Here is a 25,408-nt window from a genome sequence, read left to right as displayed (position 1 = left end):
TCTGTCTGTCAAATCTACTGACAAGGCTTTGGTTGGCCTGAAGTTATAGTAGAAGACACTTGCCCAAGGTGCTGTGCATTGGGACTGAACCTAGGTCCATATGATTAGGAAGCAAGATTCTTACCACACAGCTACACCTGCATCTAACTTCTCAGCACACACCCATATCTCTACATAATCTAGTTATAGACTTATAAAGCACTGTTGAAAATGGCTTGTCATATTTTTGCCTTTTTCCCGAATATATTTATTGTCTTTTTATATTGTGTAAAAAACACAAAAATGGAAATAAACATTTTCTATAACAGTAGCATAGCCGTGTGGTTAAGAAATTTTCCTCCCAACCATATTGTTTCAGGTTCAGTCCCACTGTGTGGTATCTTGGGCAAGTGTCTTCTACTTTAGTTCTGGGCCAACCAGAGCCTTGTGAATGGATTCAGGCGATGGAAACTGAAAGAAGCCCATCATATATTATTATGAACTCTTCCATCGTCAGACAATAAGATGAGGATACTGAAACTCCACTGTCCAGACAAAGAGAATTGATGATTTCAAATTTTGGTCCAAGGGGAGGGGGTATGTCAATTATAATATTGACCCCAGTGCTCAAGTGGGACTATTTTATCAACCCCAAAAGGATGAAAGATCAAGTTGGTCTCATTGGAATTTGAACTTGGAATGAAATGTTGCTAAGCATTTTGCCAGTGTGCTAACAATTCTGCCAGCTCACCACCTTAACATGGAGAGATATTACCTTACTTAGAAACAGTGAGGGTTGGTGACAGGAAGAGCATCAACAAATTCTGGCTGATCTATGCAAGCATGGAAAAGCAGGCATTAAAATGGTTATGACAATGATGATGATGATGATGATAATGACGACGATGACGATGATGATGATGATGATAAATAGTAGTAATAATTTTAAATCTTTCACTTGTTGTCTCCTCCAATACTCACATACTCAAACACACATTTAGTTAGTTTTATGGCACATAAATATTTATATAAATATTAATATTTATTTCGTAAATTTTGTAATACACAATACATCTAATATAATTAGTGCTGTTTATCCAATAAATTAGATACAGTTTTTCTTTTTCTTTGTTAAATATTCATGAACATTCGTTAAGTATACAACACACCAGGAACTGGATTTCAAAAATGTAGTGAATGACATTTGCAAATTAGTTTCCATAGAATTTTGTCTTGTATTTCCCTAAATTTATTCAGGGTTTTAATTAAAAAAAAAGAAAAAGAAGAGAAAATCTGTTTGATAAAGACAAAATCATTCTACTGCTATCACTATCATTTCACATCCATGTTCCATGCAGGCATGGGTCAGATAGTTTGACAGGAACTGATGTGTTCAAGGACAGGCACTTAGAATACAGAGTGAATTGGTAGAGGCAGGCAGTAAGGATGTTTGGGCGGGGGTATTTGCTCCATTAAATATGGGCTCTGATTTCAAATCCTGCCAAGGTCAACTTCACCTTTCATCCTTCCATGGTAGATAAATAAAACAGTCCAGTACTGCAGTTGATTCTTCTTCTTCTTCTTCTTCTTCTTCTCCTCCTCCTCTTCCTCTTCCTCCTCCCTTGCCCAAGTCCTACCACATGCAACTTAGGCAAGTGTTATACTCTACAGTGTGAAGGCATGTGGTTTAGTGGTTAGGACATTCGGCTCATAATCATAAGGTTGTGAGTTCAACACCTGGAGGCACGTTGTGTCCTTGAACAAGACTTTTTATTTCACATTACTGCAGCCCATCCAGCTGACAAAAATGAGTTGTACTTGCAATTCAAAGAACCTGCCTTGTCACATTCTATGTCATGCTGAATCTCCCTAACAACTACATTAAGGGAACATGTGTCTGTGGAGTACTCAGCCACTTGCACATTAATTTCACAAGCAGGGTGTTCCATTGATTGGATCAACTGGAATCCTCATCGCCATAACCGAACCTTGGATCAACCAATGCCTTGTGAATGAATCTGGTAGATGGAAACTATATGGAAGCCCATATTGCATGTGTCTGTGTATCTTTGTGTTTCTGTTCACATCCCTGTAACCTAGTAGTTCAGTGAAAAGTGACTGATAAAGTCAATTCAGGATGGGCAAAATGCTGATTTTGCCTTTCATCCTTTTGGGGTCAATGAAATAAGTACCAGTTGAATTCTGGGGTTAATGTTATCAAATAATCCCTTCCCCCAAAATTTCAGTCCTTGTGCCTGTAGTGAAAAGGATCATTAATTTAGTGTTTGGAACATAAATTAACGTGAAATCTTAATAGAAGGCCTTTAATTTAGATCACTTTGAAACAAGAATGAGTATCATAGAACCAAGGGTGATCCCAGATGGGTTGCTATTAAAAAGGGTTAAATTACCGTTTCATGTGAATTGATGTCAACAGGGCTAAACTGGATACTCAAATTCACATAAACACAGAATAAAACAATTTGTGTTTATGGTTGATGGTTAAAGAATATAAAAGCAGAAAAGTGTAAGCTGATACCGCACACACGCATGCACGTATGTATGCATGCACACACACACGTAACCATATGCATGGTTTTATATATTCCTCATGAAATAATTTCATCGATTAGATTTTATGGATTTTCTGCATTTTTAGTAATATGGACACTCTACATTACTTTTTTTTATAATTGATTATTATGTAGACTGATAGTCGAGTTCATAAGGGGAGCTCTCTGTAATAGCTGCAATTCTTTGAATCCACATCTTCATCATCATCGTTTAACGTCCGCTTTCCATGCTAGCATGGGTTGGACGATTTGACTGAGGACCGGTGAAACCGGATGGCAACACCAGGCTCCAATCTGATTTGGCAGAGTTTCTACAGCTGGATGCCCTTCCTAACGCCAACCACTCAGAGAGTGTAGTGGGTGCTTTTACGTGCCACCCGCACGAGGCCAGTCAGGCGGTACTGGCAACGGCCACACTCAAAATGGTGTATTTTATGTGCCACCCACACAAGAGCCAGTCCAGGGGCACTACTACTAATTTATATGTGTGTGTATGTGTGTATGACGGCTTGTGGCCTAGTGGGTTAAGGTGTTGCACTCAGGATCACAAGATTGTGGGTTTAATTCTCAGACCAAGCAGTGTATTGTGTTCTCGAGCAAAACACTTAATTTCACATTGCTCCCATCTACTCAGCTGGAAATAAGTAGCCCTCTGATGGACCAGCATTCCGATTGGGGGGAATGTTAGCTTGCTTGTTTAGCCAGTGAAGTGGCATCATACGAAAGGTAAATTGATGCAAAATGCATTGTGATCAGTGAAGGTCTTCCCATGCTTGAGTATAATTGTACCACTTGATGGTTATATTCCGACTCACTTCTGCCCTCTGTTCACAAACATTGTCCTGTATTCATACATTTCATTCTATATTCACAAACCTCATATTGTATTATTATAGGAAGTGGTCTATATAAAGGAAATAGAAATTAAAAAAATTATCTATAATTCATTATAGAGTTTATCTCCCCGAACAAATCTTTTAATTTCCTATAGTAGTAAGCTTAATTCAGAAAAGGATGTTCTTTTAAAAATAAACCCTACGTAGTCTTGTAAGGAGATCACAAAAAAAAAAAAAATTCATTTTACAATGCATCAACCAGAAATCTGACATAATTATTCTAGTGTGGTAGGCAAACATTTACCACTGAATTATGGATTTGAATATACATTTAATCTAATCTAAAATAGATCCAGAATTTATGTTCTACTGATTTTTCATTTCCATGTTATTTACAATTCAGAAACATGATGATTTATACCAGAGGTTCTCAACCATTTTTTGCCTATGGACCCCTTCGATTACTCTGGTGGAACCCCATAGCCAATCCATGTTTTAAAACTAGTTTTATAAATACTACAAAATTCCTATTTTATTTTTCACATGTTCACTTATGTAGGATTGCAATAGCACTTTCCGAGAGAAACACATTTCAGTGGCCAAAACATGTTGAACTAAATAAAGAAACCTAGCTGGTTCTTGCAATAAATATAACTAAAGCAAAATTTATTCATGAAGCCTTAAAATATTATTGTAGATCCTTACTTTACTATTTTGCCTGCCTGGATCTCATAAAATTTTATATGGACCCCAGGGGTCACATGGATACTGTTTGAGAACCACTGATCTATACAATCCATGCCAGCATGAAAAATAAAAGTAAAAATAATGATGATGATGAGGATTACTAACAACTGTTTTTTAATAAAATATTCCCCAGCTATGTTTTACCTATGATTACAAAGATCAATTTTTTATAGAAAGTTAAAGAAGTGATGTCTAAATTCTCAATCGCAGAATAATGCTAATAATATAGCCTGAACAGGATAAACTATCCCTATTTTTGCAGAGAAAAGTGTAGGTGGCCAGCTGTGGACTCGAACTCACATCCCCGTCATTACATGTGACGATGCTTTTGCCAATTAAGCTAAACTCACCACCACAAATTCCTCTGCAAATTAAGATATTGGCCACCTACACTTTTCTCTGCAAAAATAGGGATAGTTTATCCTGTTCAGGCTATATTATTAGCATTATTCTGCGATTGAGAATTTAAACATCACTTCTTTAACTTTCTATAAAAAAGACATCTCAACGCTTCTAAAAGCAAGCTTCGCTTGTTTGTTTATGTTTGTCGTAATTTGAATTTAACAAAGATCAATATTTACATATGTTACAATAGATCATTTTGTAAACCTTTCTATCAGTGCTATGTAAATGGTTCATCATCATCATGATTTTAACATCCATTTCTCCATGCTAGCATGGATTAGGTAAAAATGTCGAGGCAGATTTTCTATGGACAGATGTCCTTCCTGTTGCCAACACTTATCTATTTCCAAGTAAGGTAATGTTTCTGCATAGTCAGACATTTCACAGATTGGAAATAAACATCAGCTTGTTTACAACTGTCACATGTTTCACTAGAATTATTATATGTTAACGAGAGCTTGACAGGCATCATTTTGGGCAAAATTACCCCCCCCCCCACTGTCGTCATTGTCATCATCATATATTCGCTTTCCCATATGATCTGGACCATCATTAAAAGGAAAACATTGCTTTTTTTTTGTTCTCAAATTATGTTTTTGCTTCTACAAGCAAATCTTCTTTCCACACCGCATTACTGTGCATACAAAAACTGAGAATCATGGGAAAGACAGACATATTTATTTACAACAAATAGATGAAAAATATTAGGTTGTATTTTATTTTAAATAATATAAAGAAATTTATTTATTTAGGAAAAATAATTAAAACAGTGAAATAATAACAGGAAATAATTTTATGGCGGCATCGCAGGGAGTTTAGAAGTGGCACAGCGGAAGCCCAAATTGGAGGCAGATGAATCAGGAGTGTTCTCACTTCGAGCTGCACAGCGATATCTATAGCAATAATCCTGAAAATTGATTAAAAAATAGTTCTTAAATAAATAATATTATTTTTGATTAAATAATAATTCATTAACTCTTTGCATCCATGCTTAGTTAGTCTTTATTTCACACGTCCTAAATAATACTCTTTTACTTGTTTCAGTCATTTGACTGCGACCATGCTGGAGCACTGCCTTTAGTCGAGCAAATCGACCCCAGCACTTACTCTTTTGTAAGCCTAGTACTTATTCTATTGGTCTCTTTTTGCCGAACCGCTAAATTACGGGGACGTAAACACACCAGCATCGGTTGTCAAGCGATGGTGGGGGGACAAACACAGACACACAAACACACATACATATATATATATACATATATACGACGGGCTTCTTTCAGTTTCCGTCTACCAAATCCACTAAGAAGGCTTTGGTCAGCCCGAGGCTATAGTAGAAGACACTTACCCAAGGTGCCACGCAGTAGGAATGAACCTGGAACCATGTGGTTGGTAAGAAAGCTACTTACCACACAGCCGCTCTTTGCCGCCATGCTTAGTCAGTCATTATTTCATATGTCCTAAATAATATAAAACTTTCCTGTCATAAGTTCCAAGTGGTTTATAGAATATTGGGAATGTGTATCATATGTGATGTAAGGATGCCAGGGAAATATGTCCTGGGTATTATGGGTGATACACAGCACAGGTAAAAAGTTAAGGGAACATTTGATATTTATTAAAAATAAGCAGAGTAAAAGACATTCTTTTACTTGTTTCACTCATTGGACTGCAGCCATGCTGCCCCCCCCCCCCTCTGAAGCACTTTAGTTGAACAAATCAACCCTGATATATTTCTAAAGCTTGACACTTATCCTATTGATCTTTTATGCTGAACTGCTAGCTCATGGAGATGTAAACAAACCAACACCAGAAGTCAAGCAGTGGTGGGCGACACACACACACACATATATATATTCTTTTATTTGTTTCAGTCATTTGACTGTGACCGTGCTGGAGCACCGCATTTAGTCGAACAAATCAACCTCAGGACTTATTCTTTGTAAGCCTAGTACTTATTCTATTCTATCAGTCTGTTTTGCCGAACCGCTAAGTTACGGGGATGTAAACACACCAACACCGGTTGTCAAGTGATGGTGTGGTAACAAACACAGACACACAAACACACATGTATGACAGGCTTCTTTCAGTTTCCATCTATCAAATCCACTCACAATGCTTTGGTCGGCCTAAGGTGCCATGCAGTGGAACTGAACCCGGAACCATGTGGTTGGTAAGTACAGCCATGCCTGTGCCTCTGCTTGCCTAACTAGGGAGGTGGAATTATTCAAAAGCTAAAACAATGCAAAGTGCATTGTGACAAGTGATGTATAACAACATCTGAGAGTTTGGTCAATCCTGTGGTCATGATACACACCACACGGGCTTCCACACAGTTTCAATCTACCAGATTCATTCATAAGGAATTGGTTAGCCCAGGGCTATAGTAGATGATGCTTGTCCAAGGTGCCACACAGTGAGACTGAACCTGAAACTATGTGGTTGCATATCAAGCTTCTTAACCACAAAGCTGTGTTTATAAATCCCAATCTAAAATTCCGTTGCCGTAAAAACTGCGTAAATGCATCTAAGAACAAGTTAGGTCTGTTATGCCAAGCTTCCATTTAAACAAAGGAACAACACATATACTTAACTTCATGTTAGTGTGTCTTTAGCTTGGTCTGGTAATGTTTGGCAAGCACATCAAAATTTAATATTAATCTTAGAAAAGTGCTCTAAGGGCAAAAGCCAGAGGAAAATAACTGCCAAAGGAACTGATACTGGTGTGTGTATGTGTGTGTCAGTGTGTGTAAAAAAAATGTGAACACATATATAGATACACATACACACACATATACAGATATACACACGTATATACATACATAGATACATTTATATATATATATATAGATATATATATAGATATATAGATAGATAGATACATACATACACATATATATACAGATACATACACACACATGTATATACACACAGATACACACATTTATACACATATATACACACATATATAGATACACACATGTATATACACACAGATACATATATACACACATAGATACACATATATATACATACGCATATATACACACATACAGATAAATACACATATAGATACATACATATATACACATACATATACATATATACACATATACAGGTACATACACATATATTCAAACATATATACAGACACACACACACACATGCTAACGAACATAAATACATATGAACACAAGTACATCACTGTTTACATAATGTACGATAAAGCTGTGTCTCATTCACCCCCCCCCAAAAAAAAAACGAAAACAAAAGGACACTGTGACAAACCAAGAACACTTTGAGACTGAAAAATCTTTTTTTTTATTGCGATTTTGTACATTTCAGCAATAAGTTTCCCTTAAAATATTACAGTAATACAATTGCTAACGATTTCTGAATCCAAGCTTAATTGAGTGGGTTTTTTTTTTAAATGTATGTAAAGATTGACTTACAATTACAAGGAAACAAAGAAAAAGAAAAAAGAAAGATGAAGCTTAACTCCCCCCCCTTTTTTCTTTGTTTTCTTGTAATATGCATGTTTAAAAAATCGTTCAGCCAGTTTGGCTTGAGAGTGGCAGTCAAATTGGGATTCAGTCTTTTATGTAAATAAAACACTCCATTTATTGGATAAAAACAAAAAAAAAACAAAAAAATTCAGGGTGAGAAGGAAAGGAAGAAACTAATAAGGGGCTGGTAAGTTTTACTACATAAGCATTCAGATCTTCTGGTTCACGCACACTCAACACAACACCACTCTCTCAGCTCTCCTCTCCCCCACCTCTCTTCATTTAATAGTCACGAAAATTAGGTTTAGCAATAGTAATTGAAGAATTATTGTTTTCAGTGTTTATTTTAGAGCACCATTATTGCCCTCATCATCATTTTAATGTCCACTTTTCCATCCTTGTATGGGTTGGATGGAGTTATTTGATGCAGATTTTCCAATGGTTGGATGTCCTTGCCGTCACCAACCCTTATCTGTTTCTGAACAAGGTAACATTTCATTATGGCCAGACATATTTTCATAGAATATTGCAAAATCAATGACATACATTTACAACATTCATACGATGTCAGGACAAGGAGACACACACACACACACACACACGAAGTTTGATCAATAAGTATCTGGACTGTTGCTATAGTAATGGAGTTAAAGCACATACAGTGAAACCGCTTGGCACAGATTAACCTTGAACCCTGCTGTGCATTCACACGAAGTTTTAATGTTCTAGCTCACTTCTGCTGTTTGCAGCAGTGCTTGGAAGACACATGTGTAACGTGTGATTGTCGCATTGACCATGACAGAGAAAGTTGTCATGGTGATACCTGCTCAGAGGCCTACACCAAGTTACAGAAAGTGTACGGAGAGGAGTGTATAAGCCACACACAAGTGTACGAGTGGTTCAGACATTTCAAAAATATGTTGACATTGATGAATGTTCTAGGAGACCAGCAACCAGCAGAACTGAGGAAAACATTGCAGACATGTGTGTAGCTGTGAGGGGAAATTGTCGAATCACCATCCGTGAGTTATCAGAGGATGTGCAGATTAGTTACGGTTCAGTTCAGTCCATTATCAGAACACCAGTTATCAAGCAGTGATCACACACATACACACACACACACATGCGATGGGCTTCTTTCAGTGCCACGCAGTGGGACTGAACCCAGAACCATGTGGTTAGGAAGCAAGCTTCTTTATTTCATATATATTGGCCATTAAGGCCTTACAAAGAGGGGACAAACAAGGACAGACAAACATAAAGAAGCTGCTGGCTGGACACAGACATTAATGAGATGAAGGTGATAACAAAAAGGATGAAATAGAAATGGGAGGGGCACTGGCGCCCACCGACCGATAACCCCTCGCAAGCTTCTTGCCACATAATCACGCCTGTGTCTATTTAATATAAATTCAATTAAAAGATTTCTGCTTACACTCCTGCTAATATCACCAACATTCTGACATTTATATTTCAGTTTTAATGCTCTATTTTATTCCTTCTTGTTAGTTTGGGAGATTTTTGCCTCAATAATACTCAAGTTAACATTATCAAACTTTTGTTAGTTTAGCTTTTAACTGTTACAAGCATTTAATTCATGGAAAAACAATTTCCAGCACAATGCTTTCTTCTTCAATCCTTCTACTTGTCATATAACCTCTAGGTTTATTTATGATCAGCATATTTAATATTATATGTTTCATTGAATGCAACAAGCTGGCAGAATCATTAGCCTACCAAGCAAAATGCTTAGCAACATTTCGTATGGATGAAATTCTGCCAAGGTCGACTTCGCAATCCATCTTTTCAGGATCCATAAAATAAGTACCAGGTGAATACTGGAAGTGATATAATTGACTTAGCCCCATCTCCTTGACATTATGGAACTTGTGCCAAAATTTGAAACCAATATTGTATATTTCATTACCATTATGGAAAGGGCAGTGAGGTGGTAGAATCGTTATCAAGCCAGAAAAAAATGCTTAGCAGCATTCCTTCTGGCACTTTACATTCTGAGTTCAACTTTGTCTTTCATCCCTTCTGTGTCAATAAAATAAGTGCCAGTTGAGCACTGGGGTTGATGTAATCAACTTACCCATCCCCTCAAAATTGCTGGCCTTGAGCCCAAATTAGAAAGATTTATCATTATAAATCATTTTAAGTGGTCGATGCTAGTGCCATCTGACTGGCACCCATGCTGGTGGCACATAAAAAGCACCGTTTGAGCATGGCCGATGTCATTGCTGCCTGACTGGCACCCATGCCAGTGGCACATAAACAGCACAAGTTGAGTGTGGCCGATGCCAGTGCTGCCTGATTGGATCCCGCGCCGGTGGTATGTAAAAAGCACCATTTGAGCATGGTTGATGCCAATGCTGCCTGACAGGCTACCGTGCCTCTGGCATGTAAAAAGCACCTAATAAACTTTCAGAGTGGCTGGTGTTAGTAAGGGCATCCAGCTGCAGAGACCTTGCCAAATCAGACTGGAGCCTGGTGTAGCCTCCCAGCTTGCCAGTCCTCAGTCAAACCGTCCAACACATACCAGCATGGAAAGCAGATGTTAAATAATGATGAAGACAATGATGAAAACAATAAGAATGTGAATATACATACCTTATGGCACAAGAATGAGCCTCCTTTCTTTACTCTACTTGTTCCTTTAGAAGGCCCTTTCTAAAAGAAGACAGAAAAAAAATTTTAAAAGCAAACTTAGAAATAATACATTTCTAAATCTCTCAGAGAGATTTATGCAGTAGTGATACGATGAAGTAGTTGTATGCTGTCAACTTAATGTGACAGTCCCCTGAAGGGAATAATACTACTGTTGGTTAGACGTAGGAAGCTGCACCGCTTCCTGTCGGCCTTGACACATTTCCTGTGTCCTTATGTTTACAAGGAGGAGACAAGTACCTCTACCCAGCTATTTCACTAGAATTATTATATGTTTACAAGAGCTTGACAGGCATCTTTGACTAGCAGGTTATGCTACTCCAGACTAATGATGAGCAAAGACTCAGAAACATGTCTCTGGATGCAGGCTTAGCTAAGTGGAGGTGCTTGTCTCCCCCTTATAAACATAAGGACACAGGAAATGTGTCAAGGCCGACAGGAAGTGGTGCTGCTTCCTAGAGCTAAATAGTAGTAGTGTTATTCCCTTCATGGGACTGTCACATTAAGTTGACAGCATACAACTACTTTAAAAAGCAAACTGTTCAAAAAACATTACATGATCTTGCAAAACAGAGATAATATTGCAATTAGATAGCAGAAGAACAATTTCAGTTGTCACAAGATATGTAAAAAAACACAAAACAAAAAAAAAACCCTCTTAAATTCACTTTCTATTGATTTCTTGAACTATCAAAATTTTTGTCACACCATTGCTATTTTGGTCACTGACACTGTTCTATTTCAGGGATTATGTAATAGTTCTTGGATTAAAGATTAGTAAGACAATATCCTCCTTATTTACCTTCTTTTCCACATCCTCCCCCACCATCCTTTCTAAAAGCATCTCACTATTTGTTGCAATCTTTTGTTATCTTCTGAGTTTCTACACCAGTGGTTCCCAAAGTGGGTGGTACTGTCCCCCTGGGAGCTATGAAAAGATAAGGGGTGGGGGTGAAGAAAAATGGGTTGATACCCAAAAGAGAGCAATGAATATAAAAACAACAAAATAACCAGTTAATTAGGTTAAGCTTTATTTATGAAATACAACTGTCTTAAAGGTGCCGCAGAAAGTGGTCTGTGTTTGTGGTGATGGTGAGGGATCCGGGGGGGGGGGGAGGGAGCACTAGGAATGCAGCTTGGGTGCCAAGGGGACATTCCCAGCTCATACTAACGTTACACGTCTGGTGAAGCAGGCTTGCTTCGTTTCTCTCCAACCGTCACACATCCTTTACATTCACTGTCTACATCTCACTAACATGTAGTGTTACACTTTGTACACAAGCAATATACAACTGACCCTTCAATCAATGAGAGAATCCCTTTCATCACCAGCAGAAATAACAGCTTTCTGAACTTTTCCCACCCTGTTCTTATTCTGGCTATTATGTTTTCTAATCACCCTCCCCGACAGGTGATTAGGTTGCTTAATAACAGAGGCTATCCACTACTTCTGTGGATTTTTTAAAGAGTTGATGAGAAGCACTGATAAGAAATACTCTGCTTGTTAACTGTGCACCTGCACAAACAAAGTATTTATTATCACCTTGATCTTGTGCACTCATAGTTCATACTTTGTGCACCATAAGAACTTCCTGTCTACTCCTCCTCTGCATATTTAGTACAGGTGGTTTTCTTGAGGGTACTTAGTAATCCTGTTGGTACCATGTTGCTGGCGTCACGTAAAAGGCACTGGTGCTGGTGTCGCATAAAAATCGCTAGAACTGGTGCCACATGAAAAGCACTGGTGCTGGTGCCACATGAAAAGTACTGATGCTGGTGCCACATGAAAAGCACTTGTGTTGATGCCACATGAAAAACACTGGTGCTGGTGCCACATGAAAAGCACTTGTGCTAGTGCCACATGAAAAGCACTGGTGCCGGTGTCACATGAAAAGCACTGGTGCCACATGAAAAGCACTGGTGCCACATGAAAAGCACTGGTGCTGGTTCCACAAGAAAAGCACTGGTGTAGGTGCTGCATAAAAAGTGCTGGTGTCACATAAAAAGCACCGGTGCTGGTGTTGTATACAAAATACTGGTTCCACATAAAAAAGCACCCAGTATACTCTGTAAAGCAGCTGGTGTTAGAAAGGTCTTCTAGCTGTAGAAAGTGAACCAAAAACAGACTATGGAACCTGGTGCAGCCCCTGGCCTTGCCAGCTCCTGACAAGCCATCCAACCCATGTCGCATGGAAAACTGATGTTAAATGATGATGTTGATGATGACACATATGTGTGTGCATGTTGCTGTCTCCTTATCTTGACATTGTGTGATAGTAGTAAACAAGCATCACTCTTTTCAATCTTCTACAAAACATGTCTGACTGTGGGGAAATATCATATTACTTATAAACAGATAATGGTTGGCAACATCCAACCATAGAAAAATCTGCTCCAAAAAACTGTGTCAAATCCAATCAAACATGGAAAAGTGGGAATTAAGGGGTCGATAAATGTCTGAAACGGCATGTCTACTTCATCATCATCATCATCCAGTGTTTCAAATCCAGGTTTTGTCCCCGTTAATGGGGGGTGGCTGGATCTTCCTCAATGTCATAGCAACTGAGGTAGGTAGATGCTGCCTACCCAAACCTTTGGGCTGGTTGGTGCCCATTCTCCTTTGCTATCATGAAGCTTTTTTGGAGCTGGATTTTCTATAGGGAGCATGCCTTTGCTTACCCTCAACCTCAGTTCTTAGACATGAGTGGTCCTGAGACCAAGGCCTCTACCACAATTTTTAAGAAATGTGGTGGAAAAACTAGCTCAGGAAGGCAGGAATGCTACTCCCTGAGACCCTTTTTGGAGTCCCGCTACCTAAACTGCATGTCTACTTAATTATTATTATTTATTTATTTTCTTGTACAAGCCTCGTGGTTGATGAAGGTTCAAGGATTCCATGAAGGGGTCAATGATCTAAAAAGTTTGGGGACCCCTGCTCTAGATCAAACATAAATTATCTGAAAAGTCTGTTGCATTTTGGGAGTTTCTCCTTTAAGCTAAACAAATTCTCTATAATCCAACAAAGCCACAGATGCAAGTTTGAGATAAGAATCCCTTATATTTGTTATCAAAAACAAGCATCTCCCTAAAAGTATTAACAACAATCTGCCATGCTAATCTATCATGATGTGGAAAGGGGATGGTAAAAAGGTAAGAAGTATATGTGAGAGAGGGGGGGGGGGCAGGGGGGGACAAGCCATAGGAATGCCACTAGGATATACACACACTCAGGCATCTCTCTCTATCTCACTTTCTATCTACTTCTATTATAGTAAAGTGTTAAGGAGATGATAAAGCATGTGTGTGTGTGTGTGTATGTGAGAGAGAGAGAAAGAAAAAGGGAGAGAAAGAGAGATGCAAAGGAATGCTAGTGGCATAAACATACACTCAAACATCTCTCTCTCTCCATCTATGAATCTTCTATTATATTAAAATGTTAAGGAGATGATAAAAGTGTGTGTGTATGTGTGCGTGTGAGAGAGAGATTGGGAGGGAGCAATTCAAATGAATACTACTGGCACATGCACACAGACAGACAACAATTAGCAGTGAATGTGTATGTGTGACAGTGATGGGGTATATATGTAATTAACTACTACATATATCATCTGTATATACAGATTATAACTTATAAATATAACATCTAAAGTGCCATATTAATCTTTAATAGTTAGTGGTTATACCTAATTAAACCATGGATTATCCAGAGCTTCAGTAAGTCAACCTAAATAATACGGAAAAAGCCACTTATTGTAATCATGGATAATGTTATCAACATCAGTTGACACCAAACCCATTCAGGAGGCTGTTGTATTCTTTACTCAATGCTGTCAGTTGGTTATTGTTATCTAAAAGACTTCCATCATGATAAGCAGCTATCATCATCATCACCATCCAGTGTTTTACATCAGGGTTTTGTCTCCATTAACAGGGGTGGCTGGATCTACCTTAATGCCGTAGCAACCAAAGTAGGCAGGTGCAGCTCACCCCAACCTTTGGGCTGGCTGGTGCCCATTCTCCTTTGCTATCATGAGGCTTTTTTTTGGAGCTGGATTTTCTCTGGGGAGTATGCCCTTGCTTATCTTCAACCTCAGTTTTTGGACATGAGTGGTCCTGAGACCAAGACCTCTATTACGATTTTTAAGAAATGTGGTGGAAAACTAACTCAGGAAGGCAGGGATGCTACTCCCTGAGACCCCTTTCGGAGCCCCCATCCTTCCACTTATATTGGGGGGATGGATCTAAAAAAAACAAATAGAAATTCTTACTGGATTTTTAGCAAACTCTTTCGAATGATGTATATCCCACCAGTCTTGTGTCCATTCCCATACATTTCCAATTATATTTTTCAGTTTGAACTTGTTCTGAGTTGGGAATTCATCCACCTGAAAAGAGGTTGCAATAACAAAATATGTCAGTGTTACTTTTAATAAATGTTCAATTCAACAGCCTAGAAAGATTGGTAACAAAAATTTATATCTTTTATCTTTCACTTGCTTCAGTCATTGGACTGTGGCCATGCTGGGGTGCCACCTTGAAGAATTTCTAGTCAAATGAATTGACTCTGGTATCTATCTTTCATTTTAAGCTTGGTTCTTATTCTGTCAGTCTCTTTCACTGAACTGTTAATTTATGAGGACATACACACATATATATAGCTGATGGGCTTCTTTCAGTTTCCATCTAACAAAGTCATACAAACACACACAAAAGTGGGGCTGTGTTGTTGAGAAGTTTGCTTCCCAACCACATGATTTTTACCTTGGTTCCACTGCATGGCACCTTGGGCAAGTGTCTTAACTTTAGCCTCAACTTGATCAAAATCTTACAAGTAGATCTTGCTGGTATATGGAAGCTAAAAGAAGCCTGCTGTGTGTGTGTGTGTGTGTGTGAATGTGATCATCATCATCATCACCATTTAATGTCCACTGTCCATGCTGGCATGGGTTTGAAATGGAACTGGCTAGCAGGTTCCCATGTGGCATGGTTTCTATGGCTGGATGCCCTTCCTAATGCCAACCACTTAACAGTGTGCTGGGGGAGGGGTGCACATGTTTATCTCTCACTACTTTGACAACTGGCTTTGGATTGGCCATGTCTCCATAACTTAGCAGTTTGGCAAAAGAGACTCATAAAGTAAGTACTGAAGTCAGTTTGATTGACTAAACACTTCAAGATGGTGCCCTGGCATGGTTGCCATCCAATGACTGAGACAAGTAAAGAATAAAAGGATATGTATCCTCATCATCATTTAACGTCCGCCTTCCATGCTGGCATGGGTTGGACGATTTAAATGAGGACTGGCGAACCAGATTTGCATCTCTAGATCATCATCCTCATCATCATTTAACGTCTGTTGTCCATGTTGGCATGGGCTCGATGGATTGACTGGGGCTGGTAAGCTGGAAGGCTGCACCTGATTTGGCATGGTCTTCTATGACTGGATGCTCTTCCTAACGCCAACGGGTGCTTTTATGTGCCACTGGCACTGGTGCCATTTGCATGACACCAGTATCTTCCACGACTGTGATTTTGCCCAGCTTGATGGGTCTTCCTCTCAAGCACAACATAATGCTAAAGGTCTCAGTTATTGCCTCCGGGAGGCCCAACACTCAGAAGGAACAGATATATTGATGCATAATAAATTAGAGAGGTATTGTTCTTTCACTACTTGCAGTGGTCTGTGAGGCTTGTATTAGAGGACTACCACTAAGTGTCCTGTGTTATTTGATGACACCACTGAATTGGCTATCAGCCTGTCATCAATCATTGTTGTCATATTCACTTCTCTGCTGTCAAAGGCCTTGTCCATAACTCTGGGCATAGGAACCATGCTGGGTCATGTCAGTTAAAGCTAGCTAAGACTAGAACTTGCAGCAGCAGGTAATGTTGTTTCTCTCTAAAATAGCTGAAATACAAATAGCTATATATATATATATATATATATATATAATAGAGGCATCGATAAAAAATGCAAAATTCAGGTAATCGATAAACAATTGTTTATTGATCACCTGAATTTTGTGTCTTCTATCGAAGCTTATATTATTCATATTCTGAGCACTGCATGGTTGTTCTATATATGGAATTAATTCCTTCATTCTTTCCTTGTATATATATATATATATATATATATATATATATATATATATATATATATATATATATATATTGGAAGGTTTGGAGGTGATGTACAGGAATTATATTATAGAAAAAAATTAAAGTACTCAGAAATCTGGATGGTTGTACATTTACAGATTTTTATTAACATGTAACATATTTTATAAATCATAGAAAGCGCATTTCACCTAATCGTGTAGGTTTTTTAAATTTTTGATTTCACCTTGCGATATATATATATATATATATATATATATATATATATATATAGAGAGAGAGAGAGAGAGAGAGAGAGAGAGAGAGAGAAACGGTGTGTCTGTACGTGCATGTAATATCTTTGTGAAGTGTCTGTGGAGTGTGTGGAATTTCTGTGTGTGTGTGTTATTTATTTAAAATCTGAAACTTACTTCAGAATATCAGGTGTTAAAATATGAAACACTTCTAATTAACCCTTTAGCAATCAGTCAAACGTAATACTTATTTATTCACACTGTTTTGAATTAATTATGCAGTATCTTGTAGTGATGAAATTTCAATGATGTGGTGTTCATTTTTAGAATGACATTGTGGGGTAGGTGTGAGAGGCCAGATCTGGTCAGTTTGAACATAAAGCAGGTAAAATATTTGGGCTAAAAATGACCAGTTTAAATGCTAAAGTGTTAGACAGTAAAAACAGGTTTCCAAAGTACGTAGAATAATGCTTTCTTCTAATTCTTGTTTGCTAATGTAACTATGACTAAAATTAGCCATTTTGATTAACAATTCTCAAATGAATTCTGTATATAAAACATCTAATGCATTGGGGCATGGTACAGTCTCCCAGCTTACCAGTTCTCAGTCAAACCATCCAACCCATGCCAGCACAGAAAGCAGACATTAAATGATGATGATAATGATGAGGATTGTTTGAAGGACAAATATAACTATAATAAGACTTACCGGTGCAGTACCAAGGAAACCATCATCTCCAGTATTTTTTTTAGGAAATTCTCCATGCCATATATTCATCCAATGTTTGTTCTCTGGATTTTCTTTGTTACCCCAAGGAAATTTTCTAATTGTATATAAAATGTTTATAAATTGTTAAAACGATTTTAATTAAATTAGAAAGATGTATAGGAAAGTAGGTTATACATCATTAGATGTATACCTGACTTTCCTATATAAAATTAAGAATATAACGGAACGCTGAACTCCAGACTATCAACTTAAACAACATTTATTCAGGTGGTAAATATATACATCTTTAGCTCTTGTTTGTTGTTACAGCTTCTGTGTGTGTGAGCATTGTTGTTTGGACGTTTGGTATGTAGATGTAAGCGAGCTGTTGAGCGTAAGTTCGAAAGATGAAGAGAGACAGCTAAACACGTAAAGAGACTGTCTCCAGAGTTGGAATGTTGGAGACACTGCTTGACACGTCCCTGCTCATGGCCGGCCGACCGAGAAAGAGATAGAATAGAAGCGGGAACGCTTGGTTGTTTAATTCCACGCATGCGCACGGCGTTACTACAGATGTACTTGCATAGCAAGTATTTTTGATCTGAGATTATGTGCTGAAACTAAAGTGATTATAGGATGGCAGATATAGGTTAGCCTTTCAGAAACACACAAAGGCTATTAACTTCACTCAAACAGTTATTTGTAATATGGTGTCAAGATTTTTGTGACTTGAAACTGCAACTGCTGCTGCCACTGCCACAAGCATCATTACTTTACTTCCACTTTTCCATGCTGGTATGAATTGAACAGGGTTTTCTAAGGCAGAGTTTTACATCTGAATGTCCTACCTGCTGCCCTTTACAACAAATAGTTACACTGTGTCTTTACAAATAGGTACACTGTGTACTTTACAAATAGGTACATTGTGTCTTTACAACAGTTAAAGAACAGTGTACCTATTATAAAACTGGGACATACACAGATTCAGCAGACAGAGAAGTTTAAAACTAACAAAAATTGAAGAGAAATGTCAAAATACAAAAGATTCAATGCTACCTTTGTTTTAAACCACCTCGACAGGCATACTCCCATTCTGCTTCAGTCGGCAACCTTTTGCCAGCCCATTTACAGTACTTAACGGCATCATTCCAAGAAACATGGAGAACTGGATGGTTCATTCTAAAAAAGAATATATACAAATACGAGTTAATATTTATTTATTTATTACTTGTGCCTAAGATAAGATATAAATATACATGTTGACATTGAAAAGCACAAAGACTGATAAAACCCAGACTAAACCTGATTTATTATCTTTTATCTCTTCTCTTATAAAACTGAACTTTGAACCAAGTTAAAAAAAAGAAAAAAATTATTACAAGACAGTTTCCGGTCTTTGCATATTAAACCCAAACAAAACTTGACAAACAAAAGAAAAATCACTAATTATCAAGTGACACTATATGTTTTATTTGTTTGAGTCATTCGGCTGTGGCCATGCTGGGGTACTGCCTTGAAAGGTTTTAGTTGAACAAATCAACCCTTGTACTTATTCTTTTTAAATTTTGTATTTACTTAATCTGTCTCTTTCGCTGAACAGCTAAATTACAGGGATGTAAACAAACTAGCACTTGTTAAGTGGTGGTTGGGGTGAAAAAAAGTACAGGCACAATAATACACACAGACATTTATATACACACACACACACACACACACACACACACACACACACATATATATATATATATATATATATATATATATATATATATATATATATATATATATATCAGGTCATCCCAAAAGTTCTGTCTGATTTTACCTTTTTTAAAATTGAATGAAATTTAATAGTATTTTACAATGTCTAATGGAATTAAAAATTATTTTTATGCATTTGTGTATATTTAAACTAATTAAATATTATTTTACAGAATAATAGAATTAAAATTTCTTTGATTAAAACCCTTTCTAACATGGAAGTATCCAAAGATCATTTAAGGCACATAATGCTTTATGAGTATAAAAAACGAAACTCTGCAGCCGAAGCGACTCGAAATATACACTCAGTTTATGGGAAAGAATGCTTGAATGAAAGGACTTGCAGAAGATGGTTTGCAATATTCAGAAGTGGAGATTTCAGCCTTGAAGATGAAGATCGAACAGGACATCCAGTTGAGTTTGATGATAAGCTCCTTGAGGCATTACTTGAAGAAACTCTTGCATTATCATTTGAAGAATTGGCAATAAAGCTTAGTTCGAACCATACAACTGTTCATCGTCATCTTCAACAACTTGGAAATGTTCCTAAACTTGGAAAATGGGTGCCTCGTGAATTGTCTGAAAGCAACCACAAATCCCGAGTTGACATCTGCTCTTCTCTCCATTCTTGCAAACTCATTTCACCCTTTTTGGATAGACTTGTGACTGGTGAAAAAAAATGGATCTTCTATCGAAATGTTAAACATCGTAAACAATGGCTTGGTAAAAGGGAAAAAGCTCAACCACAACTTAGAAGGGAACTTCATGGGAAAAAGGTTCTTCTCTCTATCTGGTGGGATTGGAAAGGAGTAATTCACTTTGAATTGTTACCACCTAATGCAACAATCAATGCTCAAGTCTACTGTCAGCAATTAGAGCGTTTAAACCAAGCTTTGAAAAAAAAAAAACCCGCTTTAGTGAATTGAAAAGGAGTGATGTTTCATCAGGACAATGCGCGACCATACACTGCAAAGATCACATCACAGAAGATCGAAGAGCCTGGCTGGGAAAAAGTTCCTCACCCACCTTATTCTCCTGACCTTGCTCCTTCAGACTACCATTTGTTTGGTAGTTTACAGAATCATTTGGGGGACATAATTTTCGCAAGCCAGGAGGAGGTTGAAACTGACATTTCAGAGTTCTTTGCTTTGAAACCAAAAGAGTTTTACATTGATGGGATTAAAAAGCTTGTAAATAGATGAAAGGAAGTCATAGATAATCAAGGAAAGTACATTGATGATTAAATTTCAATTAATTATAAAATTTGATCACTTATTTTCTTTATTCAAAACTCAGATAGAACTTATGGGATGACCTGATATATATATATATATATAGTTACCAGCATCGCTGGACTGGTTCCTGTGCAGGTGGCACATAAAAAACACCATTTTGAGATTGGCCGTTGCTAGTACTGCCTGACTGGCCCTTGTGCCAGTGGCACGTAAAAGCACCCACTACACTCTCAGAGTGGTTGGCGTTAGGAAGGGCATCCAGCTGTAGAAACTCTGCCAGATCAGATTGGAGCCTGGTGCAGCCATCTGGTTCGCCAGAACTCAGCCAAATCATCCAACTCATGCTAGCATGGAAGGCGGACGTTAAACGATAATGATGATGATATATACACATACACACACATACATATAATTGTCACTGAATGTGACTAGGCTGTTAGTAAACACCTACATTGCTAGAAATAAGAACTAAAGCACTCTAATGCTGTACTTAACGCACATGAATGAAAACATACACACTAACAGGGACCTTACTTGTCTGAAAAATGCTGATCGAGATTTCTTAATACCCACATCAGTTTTGGCAATTTCAGTTGCCTCATCAGTTAAGCCCGCTCGAATGTTGGGATTTTTCTGGGCTTGCTTCGCTATTAGTATTTATATTTCCATTATCCAAATTATTAGATGATTTCATGATTTGCTAATGTGTGTATATAAAATTAGTATAAACAGCATTTTATACTGACGTCAGTATCAAGAATTCTCAATCAGCATATTTCGGACAATTAAAGTCCCTGTTAGTGTATGTTTTGATTCATGTGCGTTAACTATAGCATTAGAGTGCTTTAGTTCTTATTTCTAGCAATGTAGGTGTTTCCTAACACCCTAGTCACATTTAGTGACATTTGTAATTCTCTTTTTTGGTGAAACATTGCAAATTGCTGTTCATATTAATTATATATATATATATATATATATATATATATATATATATATATATATATATATATATATATATATATATATATATATATATATCATCATCATCATCGTTTAACGTCAGCTTTCCATGCTAGCATGGGTTGGATGATTTGATTAAGGACTGGCGAACCTGATGGCTGCACCAGGCTCCAATCTGATCTGGCAGAGTTTCTACAGCTGGATGCCCTTCCTAACGCCAACCACTCCAAGAGTGTATGGGTGCTTTTACATGCCAACGGCAGTCAGGCAGTACTGGCAACGGCCATGCTCATGTGGTGTTTTTTACATGCCACCTGCACAGGAGCCAGTCCAACGGCATTGGCAACAACCTTGCTCGAAATGTTTTTTCATGTGCCACCAGCGCAAGTGCCAGTAAGGCGACGCTGGTAACGAACACGTTCAAATGGTGCTTTTTACGTGCCACTGGCATGGAAGCCAGTCAGCTGCTCTGGCAGCGATCACACTCGGATGGTGCTCTTAGCGCTCCACTGTACTGGTTACACCGCTGGCATAGGCCATGGGTTATGGTCTCACTTGGCTTGCTGGGTCTTCTCATGCACTGCATATTTTCAAAGGTCTCGGTCACTAGTCATTGCCTCGGTGAAGCCTAATGTTCGAAGGTCGTGCTTCACCACCTCATCCCAGGTCTTCCTGGGTCTAGGAATATAATATAATATATTATAAAGAAATGGTGTTTTTCATTAACTAAAATAATTTAATGAAATATATAAGAGGTGTATGTATGCTTACATTATTAACTATAAAGTTTGTAGAATGAAAGATAAAATGTCTAAAAAAAAAACTGCGATTTGTGCTTCTTGATCACATGGTTTTGAGTTGAGTCCTACAATGATACTTGGTGCAAGACACACATTATAATATATATACAACAGATTTCCACACAGTTCAGTTTCTGTCTACTAAATTCACTCATAAGGCATTGGTTGGCCTGGGGCCCATAGTAGAACTGAACCAGAAACCAAAGGGTTGCAAACCAAGCTTCAAAACCACCTGGCTATGCCTGTGCCTACATGACTGTTTAATAAACCCAAACAGAACTTGACAAAAAGAGAAAAAAAAAAAAGGAATTAAAATTTCAAATCATGAAATAAAAGTTTAACATAAAAAAATATGAGAGAGAGCCACTAGAATTATAAATCTGATATAGAGCCAAACTAGAAATGTTTAAAAACAAGACGCTTGATAAATGATTTGACATTTTGAGATTGTTAATTGGTTGGAAAGGTTATTAGGGTAAGCTACTACAGGATATTTAAAATCTCAACCAGTTCTGTTCATACAGTAAAATTATTGCTGTTGTTTAGCTCCAAGTCAACTTGTTTGAGCAGATATGATCAAAAGCATTCTAACCATGGCCATCCTGTCCTTTTGGAGATTGTAAGTTAACATTATTCTAGGTGTCCTTTTTTTTTTTTTTTTATTATTCAAGACGGCAGAATGTGATTTGAAAAAGATTCAATTGCTATTTCTAACAAGTTTTGGATGGCTATCTAGAAGCTTCCTCATTTGCTGGTATAGTGATTATTATTATTATAATAATTTTTTTTTTTCTTTAGTGCCAGACAAGTACTGGATTTGACATAATCAACTGTTTCCTTCTGTAAAATTAAAGATGTGTCTACATATGAGAACTGCCAAAGTCAGCTTGGTATTTCATCTTTGCAGGATTTGATGAAATAAAGTATGAGAGTTGATGGTATTGCTGAATACCTTCTTCTTAAAATTGCTGGCTTTGTGTCTAAATTAGAAACATTATTATTATTATTATTATTATTATTATTATTATTATTATTATTATTATTATTATTATTATTATTATTATTATTATTATTATTATTATTATTATTATTATTATTATTATTATTATTATTATTATTATTATTATTATTATTATTATTATTATTATTATTATTATTATTATTATTATTATTATTATTATTATTATTATTATTATTATTATTATTATTATTATTATTATTATTATTATTATTATTATTATTATTATTATTATTATTATTATTATTATTATTATTATTATTATTATTATTATTATTATTATTATTATTATTATTATTATTATTATTATTATTATTATTATTATTATTATTATTATTATTATTATTATTATTATTATTATTATTATTATTATTATTATTATTATTATTATTATTATTATTATTATTATTATTATTATTATTATTATTATTATTATTATTATTATTATTATTATTATTATTATTATTATTATTATTATTATTATTATTATTATTATTATTATTATTATTATTATTATTATTATTATTATTATTATTATTATTATTATTATTATTATTATTATTATTATTATTATTATTATTATTATTATTATTATTATTATTATTATTATTATTATTATTATTATTATTATTATTATTATTATTATTATTATTATTATTATTATTATTATTATTATTATTATTATTATTATTATTATTATTATTAAGGCGGCAAGCTGGCAGAGTCGTTAGCATGCTGGACAAAATGCTTAGCAGTATTTCGCCCGTCACTACGTTCTGAGTTCAAATTCCACCGAGGTCGACTTTGCCTTTCATCCTTTCAGGGTCGATTAAATAAGTGCCAGTTACGCACTAGGGCCAATGTAATTGACTTAACACCCCCCCCCCCTCCAGCAAAGATTTCAGGCCTTGTGTCTATACTAGAAATGGTTATTATTGTTGTTGTTGTCATTCCTATCATAGGCAAAAGGCCAGAAAGTTTTGGAAGAGAATGTTAGTCAATATTATTTACCCCAGTATTTGACTGGTACTATATTTCATCAATTCCAGAGAGATGAAAGCAAAGTTGACTTCAATAGGATTTGAGCTCAGAACATAAAGAGCCAAAAAACACCACAAGGCATTTGTTGTTCTAGCAATTCTATCAAGGTGCCTGTACTTCTGTTTTTGTGGGAAGAAGCCACGAAGCCCTGTGGACACACGGACAGATATTCACTTTGATTGATATAGATTTGTTCACCTTTCAAAGGCAGAGTTGGCATCAGTGAGATTTGAACACAGAACAGAAATGACTGTAACAGAAGACAAGGAATTTTATCTAGCACTCTGATGTTTTTTTCAAATCTATCAGTTCTACATCTTAATATCACCCTCATCATTTTATGCCTGTTTCCATGCTGGCTTGGCTTGGATGGATTGTCACAGCCTAAATCAGTTCTCATTTAGGGTTAATACTCTCCATGATGTGTCGGAGCACCATGTCTCACATGTACAATTTATTTACACATGGTTTCTATGGCTGGATATCCTTCTTAACACCAACCACCTTACAAAATGTACTGTATGCATTTTATCATAGCACCAGCACTAGAGAGGTTGCCATGTTCTCATCAAAACTAAGGAATGTTCTCTATCTCCATACATTTGCCAACCACTTTAACCCTTTAGTGTTTAAACTGGCCATATCCGGCCCAAAATGATCTACCTGTTTTATGTTAAAACTACCCAGATTTGATATCTCACACCAACCTATAATGTCATTCTAAAAATAGGTGATAACATCATTGAAACCTTGAAGCTACGAAATAATGCATGATTAGCTTAAAACAATATGGATGAAGAAGTATTAAGTTTGATAGAATAATCTGA

The 25,408-nt window shown here is 36.6% G+C and overlaps 1 protein-coding gene across 1 annotated transcript in view; it reads right to left on the bottom strand.

The window, feature by feature from the left end:
• Positions 1-5,201: 5,201 nt before the first annotated feature.
• The window catches only part of LOC106872187 (formylglycine-generating enzyme), a 45,857-nt gene continuing 25,650 nt past the window's right edge, over positions 5,202-25,408 (bottom strand). The window contains exons 4-8 of the mRNA XM_014919085.3: positions 18,826-18,948; positions 17,770-17,884; positions 14,979-15,095; positions 10,654-10,713; positions 5,202-5,447 (exon numbers count right to left, since the gene is read on the bottom strand). Coding sequence (XP_014774571.1) covers positions 5,334-5,447; positions 10,654-10,713; positions 14,979-15,095; positions 17,770-17,884; positions 18,826-18,948 — 529 coding nt within the window. The 3' untranslated portion in view covers positions 5,202-5,333. The remainder of the gene's footprint in view (positions 5,448-10,653; positions 10,714-14,978; positions 15,096-17,769; positions 17,885-18,825; positions 18,949-25,408) is intronic.

This window comes from Octopus bimaculoides, chromosome 4 (genome assembly GCF_046866305.1).
Source record: "Octopus bimaculoides isolate indiv1 chromosome 4, ASM4686630v1, whole genome shotgun sequence".
NCBI classification, from domain to species: Eukaryota; Metazoa; Mollusca; class Cephalopoda; order Octopoda; family Octopodidae; genus Octopus; species Octopus bimaculoides.
The sequence above is the reverse complement of the archived record's forward strand: the minus strand, read 5'-3'. Positions and strand labels throughout refer to the sequence as shown.